The sequence below is a fragment of the Myxocyprinus asiaticus genome, chromosome 5 (assembly GCF_019703515.2).
Source record: "Myxocyprinus asiaticus isolate MX2 ecotype Aquarium Trade chromosome 5, UBuf_Myxa_2, whole genome shotgun sequence".
Lineage (NCBI taxonomy): Eukaryota > Metazoa > Chordata > Actinopteri > Cypriniformes > Catostomidae > Myxocyprinus > Myxocyprinus asiaticus.
Genome location: NC_059348.1, coordinates 13,150,039 through 13,158,187, shown reverse-complemented (window position 1 = coordinate 13,158,187; position 8,149 = coordinate 13,150,039). Strand labels below are relative to the sequence as shown.

Sequence of the window (8,149 nt, the reverse complement as noted above, 5' to 3'; positions counted from 1 at the left end):
TGGACTGTTCTAATGGACAGCAGTGTAAAAACAATGCTTAAAGCAAATATTTAAAAAAGAACGAATCATATAATCATGCTTAGTTAAAATATCAAAAATAAATAGACTCATCAACTATTTAAATAAAGGAGAAAACGCTTCCCATATCTTTAATTATTCTCAAGCTAGCCAAATTAGGCAGATGCCAACATGGACAGGTTACATGACATTGCCTCATCCTTGAAAGTCATGAACAAAACTATGCAAGGTAAAGGAAAATACGACTACATTAAATATGGGTTCACAGGTAAATTACTCTTTTGCTCGTTTTTGCATTTATAAAATTGTCAGTTCTCGTATTCAGCTAATGGAATGGTAATAATTGGACAGGACAGGCAGAAAAAACACAGGAAGTGCAGATGAGCGTTAGAGTGTGCCAGTCTAAGAGACCGTATTTGCTGGCTCATCTTCCTCCCTGACCACAGGACGTTGTCCGCTCCCACGAGCCTGAACCTGCTCAGAGACTGTCTGCAGCACAGAGGTTTCCGCAAGAGCTGAGTAAATGCACAAAAGATATGAAGAGAGAGAAGACAGATAAGCAGAAGAAAAAGATCAATAGCATTGGGAAAAGACATATCATAGCTGACACTGCAGCAGAAACAAAAGATTTGAGCTGAATTGCAGAAAAAAATTGAAGATATAAGATCAGGTGAAAGGAAAAATTCACATTTGTTGAATGTAACCTATAACATAACCAGATGCATAAGTGAAAGTTACAGTATTTCTTGTATCAAAATCTGTGAAATCTGTTGATGTTGTCTGATTTGTTTTGATTGTTATGATGATATGTTTGTAAGAGTATATTGCATATTTTTTCTTTCTTTTTTGTAGATTCAGAATTATGATCAACTCAGCAGAAAATTGGCTTTTTCAAGCAAATAAGACTGATGCCTCTAATGAGGAAGAAATAAAAAAATAAAAAAAGGGTAAGCTTTATATTATATTAACTACTATGTGCTAACTTTGAAATACATACAATGCAATATATTTACTGTGCAACTACATGTTGTTCTGCGGAATTCTCACAAGATTCACATTTGCTGCTACTGAGGTTGAGATACGGGTCGAATTTTGGTGTAGGGGCAGGGTTAGGTGTTAGAGTTAGGTTTTAGGGTAAGGGCTGGGTTAGGTTTAGGGTTCGGGGTAAGGTTAACAGTGCAAATGTAGCCTAATTAAATGCAGGTACTTTAACCTCCTGAGACCCGAGCATGACTGCTGTGTGAATTTTTCACTTCACTTTTTGATTTGTAACTACTAATCCCTAATAAACATGCAAAAAAAAAAATAAATAAATAAAAAAAAAAATAAATAAATAAATAAATAAATAAAATAAAATTAAACTATTTATTATGTTTCCAGGAGTGTTGGTTATTCATTTTTTTAAGACGTTACAGACATTTCAACTGATTTTCTGTAAAACTGCTTTGGAACAGTGTGTATATGGAAAAGCACAAATAAAAAAATATATTGGTGGCCAAAGGTTTGGAATAATCAGAATCAGAATCAGAATGAGCTTTATTGCCAAGTATGCTTACACATACAAGGAATTTGTCTTGGAGACAGGAGCTTCCAGTGTACAGCAATACAAAAACAATACAAAAACAGCAGCAAGACATAGATAATAATAAAAAATAAAAAAATAAAAACTAATTATACACATACGTACAGACACACACACACATACATACACACACACATACACATGGGTAGTGCAAATCTAATACAATCTGTTATGTACAGTGTAAATACAAATCTGTTATGTACAATGCAAATGTTTTTTTTGTTTTTTTCCCCAGAGGAATGAAATGGCAGAAGAGGTTGGATGTGTTGGATAAATATAAATATAAGAAAGACTAAACTGTGAATTGCACATAGTTATTGCTCAATGGGACAATTTAACTGTTCATGAGATGGATAGCCTGAGGGAAAAATCTGTTCCTGTGCCTGACAGTTCTGGTGCTCAGAGCTCTGAAGCGTCAACCAGAAGGCAACAGTTCAAAAAGGTAGTGGGCAGGGTGAGTGAGGTCCAGAGTGATTTTTCCAGCCTTTTTCCTTACTCTGGAAGTGTATAGTTCTTGAAGGTGGTGGGGTGGGGGTGGGGTGGGGGTGGAGGGCAGGGGCAACCAATAATCCTCTCAGCAGTCCGAACTGTCCTTTGTAGTCTTCTGATGTCTGATTTCGTAGCTGAACCAAACCAGACAGTTATAGAAGTGCAGAGGACAGACTCAATGATTACTGAGTAAAACAGCAGTGCCTGTGGCAGCTTGAATTTCCTCAGCTGGCGAAGGAAGTACAACCCCTGCTGGGCCTTTTTCCCAATGGAGTCAATGTGGGTCTCCCACTTCAGGTCCTGTGAGATGGTAGTGCCCAGGAACCTGAATGACTCCACTGCTGCCACAGTACTGTTTAGAATGGTGAGGGGGGTCAGTGTTGGGGTGTTCTTGAGGTAGTTTTGACTGACAGCCAGCTGTTTAACCTCCCTTCTGTATGCAGACTCATCGTCATCTCGGATGAGGCCGATGACAGTGGTGTCATCTGCAAACTTCAGGAGCTTGACAGAGGGGTCCTTGGCGATGCAGTCATTGGTGTAGAGGGAGAAGAGTAGTGGGGAGAGCACACATCCCTGGGGGGCACCAGTGCTGATTGTACAGGTGCTGGAAGTGAGTTTCCCCTGTCTCACAAGCTGCTGCCTGTCTGTCAGAAAGCTGGTAATTCACTGACAGATAGACAAGGGAACAGAGAGTTTGTGTAATTTATTCTAGAGTATAGCTGGGATGATGGTGTTGAAAGCCGAACTGAAGTCCACAAAAAGGATCCTTGCATATGTCCCTGGTCTGTCCAGATGATGCAGGATATGATGCAATCCCATGTTGACTGCATCATCCACAGACCTGTTTGCTCTAAGCAAATTGAAGGGGATCTAGAAAGGGTCCAGTGATGTTCTTCAGGTGGGCCAACACCAGTCTCTCAAATGATTTCATGACCACAGACGTCAGGGCGACAAGTCTGTAGTCATTAAGTCCTGCGATTTTTGGTTTCTTTCGGATGGGGATGATAGTGGAACGTTTGAAGCAGCATGGGACTTCACACTGCTCCAGTGATCCATTGAAGATCTGTGTGAAGATGGGGGCCAGCTGGTTAGCACAGGATCTAAGACATGCAAGTGAAACACCATTTGGGCCCTGTGCTTTCCTTATCCTTTGTTGTTGAAAGACGTGGCTCATATCATCTTCACAGATCTTAAGTGCAGTTTGAGTAGCAGGAGGGGGGAGGAGGGGGGTTGCAGGAGGTGTTGGTGTTTGTGTGAAGTGAAGGTCAGAGTGGGTGTGGGGTGTGAGATTGGGCCTTTCAAATCTACAGTAGAACACATTCAGGTCATCAGCCAGTTGTTGGTTCCCTACAGGGTTGGGGGCAGGAGTCCTGTAATTCGCAAGTTGTTTCATGCCACTCCACATTGATGCAGGATTGTTAGCTGAAAACTTGTTTTTCAGCTTCTCAAAGTATCTTCTTTTAGACACTCTGATTCCCTTATTCAGTGTGTTCCTGGCCTGATTGTACAAGACTTTATCCCCAACTCTGTAAGCATCCTCTTTGGCCTGACGAAGCTGCCTGAGTTCCGCTGTAAACCATGGTTTGTCATTGTTAAATGTTAAATAAGTCCTAGTAGGAATGCACATATCCTCAAAAAAACTGATATATGATGTAACAGTATCTGTGAGCTCATCCAGATTGGTGTCTGCAGCCTCAAAAACACTCCAATCAGTGCAGTCAAAGCAGGCTTGTAGTTCCAGCTCTGCTTCATTGGTCCATCTCTTTACAGTCCTTAATACAGGCTTAGCAGATTTTAATTTCTGTCTGTAGGTTGGAAGAAGATGAACCAGACAGTGATCAGATAGTCCCAAAGCTGCTCTAGGAACAGAGCGATATGCATCCTTTATTGTTGTGTAGCAGTGATCCAGTATATTTCTGTCTCTGGTGGGGCATGTAATGTGCTGTTCGTATTTGGGCAGTTCACATGTAAGGTTTGCTTTGTTAAAATCCCCAAGAATAATAATAACTGAGTCCGGGTATTGTTGTTCTGTGTCTGTGATTTGATCAGCCAGCTGTTGCAGCGCTGTGTTCAAACATGCATTTGGCACGATATACACACTCACCAGAATAATCGAGGAAAACTCCCGCGGCGAGTAGAAAGGCTTACAGTTAATAAAGAGCGCTTCCAAATTAGGACAGCACATCCTCTTTAACGTTGTTACATCTGTACACTAACTTTCATTGATGTAAAAGCATGTTCCACCGCCTCTCGTTTTCCCCGTTAACTCCGTGATGCGATCTGCTCTGAACAGCTGAAAGCCTGGCAGATGTAACGCGCTGTCCAGAATGGCTTCACTCAGTCAGGTTTCTGTGAAGCACAAGGCAGCAGAGTTTGAAAAGTCCTTGTTTGTGCGGGTGAGGAGATGTAGTTCGTCCATTTTGTTAGGGAGAGAGAGGAGATTTGCTAGATGAATGCTCGGCAGCGTTGTTTGAAAGCCGTGCCGACGGAGCCTGACCAGCGCGCCTGCTCATCTCCCTCTCCTGCATCTCCTAGCGCGTTTAAACAACACAACCGCGCCTCCAACTAGAATGTCAAACAAAATGTCAGAATATTCAAAATCCGGGAAAATATTGACTGGTGTATGCTGTCGAATGTTCAGCAGTTCGTCTCTTGTAAAACTGACTGAAAAAAGATTACTAAACACAGGACAAACAAACAAAAATAACAAAACAATAGAAGCACTCCACACCGAGGCAGCCATCCACGGCGCCATCATGATGTATAATCATGTACAGATGTAGCTGTTTCAGAAGGAAATTGGTACTTTAAGTGGCATTCAACTGATTACAAAGTATAGTCAGGACATTACTGATGTAAAAAAACAGCACCATCACTATTTGAAAATAGTAATTTTTGATCAAATCTAGACAGGCCCCATTTCCAGCAGCCATCACTCCAACACCTTATCCTTGAGGATTCATGCTAAATTGCTAATTTGGTCCAAGAAAATTACTTGCCATTATATCAAACACAGTTGAAAGCTATTTGGATCATTAAATGAAGTTTAACATTGTCTTTGTGTTTGTTTTTGAGTTGCCACAGTATGCAATAGACTGGCATGTCTTAAGGTCAATATTAGGTCATAAATTATAAAAAAGAAACAGCTTTCTCTAGAAACCCGTCAATCAATCATTGTTTTGAGGAATGAAGGCTATACAATGCTTGAAATTGCCAAAAAACTGAAGATTTCATACAAAGGTGTACACTACAGTCTTCAAAGACAAAGGACAACTGGCTCTAACCAGGATAGAAAGAGATGTGGAAGGCCAGATGTACAACTAAACAAGAGGATAAGTACATCAGAGTCTCTAGTTTGAGAAATAGACGCCTCACATGTCCTCAGCTGACAGCTTCATTGAATTCTACCCGCACAACACCAGTTTCATGTACAACAGTAAAGAGAAGACTCAGGGGTGCAGGCCTTATGGGAAGAATTGCAAAGAAAAAGCCACTTTTGAAACAGAACAACAAAAAGAAAAGGTTAGAGTGGGCAAAGAAACACAGACATTGGACAACAGATAATTGGAAAAGAGTGTTATGGATCTTAACCCCATTGAGCTTTTGTGGGATCAGCTAGACTGTAAGGTGCGTGAGAAGTGCCCGAAAAGACAGCCACATCTATGGCAAGTGCTACAGGAAGCGTGGGGTGAAATGTCGTCTGAGTATCTGGACAAACTGACAGCTAGAATGCCAAGGATCTGCAAAGCTGTCATTGCTGCACATGGAGGATTTTTTGATGAGAACAATTTAGTATTTTAAGAAGTTCTGATGCTTCAAATTGTAATATACATTTTTCAAATTATTAATGTCCTGACTATACATTGTGATCAGTTGAATGCCACTTTGGTGAATAAAAGTTAATTTCTTTCCATAAGAGCAAAATCTGTATATTATTCCAAACTTTTGGCCTCCAGTGTAAATACAGTGTACTATTTTGACAACAAAATTTCAATGTTCTCTTTGAACATTGAGAAGTAATAGCCAGTGCTTAAACATTTTACCAATCAGAAATTAGCATAATTAATTCTGATTCAAAGTAATGATCAGCACACAGCAAAATCCCCAGTGTTAAATTAACACTCCTTTTAAACTTCCTGAGACGACATGTTGAAAGATTATTGTCTAATAACATTTTTTTTGCAGTTGATGTATATCTCAGTAAGACAGATTTAATTGTTGTGGTGTCTGCTGGTTTGTTCTCTTGTTTTCTTGTTCTTGTTGTTTCTCTTTCCTTCAGTAGACTCTGCTTGTTAACAGCAGGTGTCATCACTAATGATCTTTGTGTTTAACAGTGTGCAGTTTCGCGATATATTTCTCAAATTAAAAAAATGCGTCTCTAACATTTTGACTCAAACAGGTTTCAATGTAAAAACTTAATGAGGTTTCTTACCAGATGTAGTTTTTTGGTGTTTCTCTCAAACAAAATCTCTGTTGAGATCGGTGCCATGTTGTTTTGTCATATAGCGTTTAGCGAAGACAAAACATACAGTCCACGCAGAAGGATGTGGGGTCGCACAAGGATAAAAGTAAGTACAATGCAACAACCCGTATGTACATGATAAGTAAATTGTATCAAATGCTTCAGTACATAGTAGTTAAAGACACCTAATTTTAAGTGGGACCAAAAAAAGAAAGAAAGAATATTAGTACAATTTGTTTATTATTTTTTATACGTAGTTTGTAAGGAAAGGCTAAGTTGGTATCTGTAACATTATACTGATGTGCCACATGTATTAATTGATTTTGTTTGTGATTGAATTTATGATTTGTGTTGCATGATTCATTTTTTTTACAATGTTACAATAATGGGTTTAAGGTGTATTGAATGTTTTCTCTCTTTTTTGGTAGAGTTGGTGTAGTTTTTTTGTTGATCAAAGAAAGAAAGAAATTATTTTGCAAATGAGATGTCACAAATATATTAATAAAATCTTGAAAGTGATCTGCTTTGCAAAATCAAACTCAGCCACCCTCCCAGTTAATGAGGATCTCTTCGACGAAAACATCTCATATAAAAACATGTTACTTGTTACAGAGTCTTTTTAATAAAAAAGACACAAACAAAACACAAAGACAGATAAGATGGCCACAAATGAGACGATAACAGTGTGAGATTTCTCAGAACTGAAAGAACAAACAGCGTACGTGGCCCTTACCTCCCGGTACCTCTGTGAGCTCATTGAGAGGGGGCACCGTCTCCAGGGTGTTGGCGTACGTTTTGGCGGCCAGTCTTTGTGCGTGCCGAGCCTCAATCTCTTTTTTCGTCCGGGGAATTCGGCATTTGAAGATGCAGCACAATGTTATTACTGTGAAATGAGGTAGAGGGCTTTGAAATCTTTGAAAGTGAATTGTCCTTCACAAGCAGCTGGCAGCAGCTAAAATACCTTTGTTAATGTTGTAAATGGCATTTTGCTCTGGGGGAATTTCATTAACAGTCACTTGAGTGTTTACTTTGACATCAAAATAAAACACACAGGTGAATCGGAATGCCAAACATTCAAAATGTCCAAAATTAATGCATAATTTGCCATCTTTAAGCTGAAGTGCGTAATTTCTTCATGCTAAAATACTTTCTCATATATCAGTTTAATATGCGCAGACACAGGAAAACACAGTAACTACACATTTTATTACAAATGTTTTTGGGAGTTTTGGGGAGTGATGGAATACTTGTAACGGCGTTAGGTAATCAGGATACAAAAATGTGTAACTGTAATCCGTTACAATTACATAAACTATTTGATCATATTACTGTTTTATGTAATCTTTATTTAATTTGCCACCACAGGTTTTACCTCAGTGATGTCAAATGCTCATTGGCTCACACGTGTCTTGTGGCCAATTGCCACATGCCATATTCACAGTGATGTATTTGTTTGATTAACATACGATGCCTTTACGGAGTGGATCAGGACAAGATTTTCAGTGATAACTTAAAGGGGTCATGAAATGCTCTTTTTAAAAGTTGTATTATCTTCCCTGAGGTCCACTGATAACGTTAAGTAATTTGTTTCACCAAAA

The 8,149-nt window shown here is 39.3% G+C and overlaps 1 protein-coding gene across 1 annotated transcript in view; it reads right to left on the bottom strand.

The window, feature by feature from the left end:
* Positions 1-420: 420 nt before the first annotated feature.
* Positions 421-8,149, bottom strand: part of tmie (transmembrane inner ear) — a 32,077-nt gene continuing 24,348 nt past the window's right edge. Inside the window, exons 3-4 of the mRNA XM_051698066.1 lie at positions 7,285-7,434; positions 421-533 (exon numbers count right to left, since the gene is read on the bottom strand). Of these exons, the coding sequence (XP_051554026.1) occupies positions 421-533; positions 7,285-7,434 (263 nt within the window). The remainder of the gene's footprint in view (positions 534-7,284; positions 7,435-8,149) is intronic.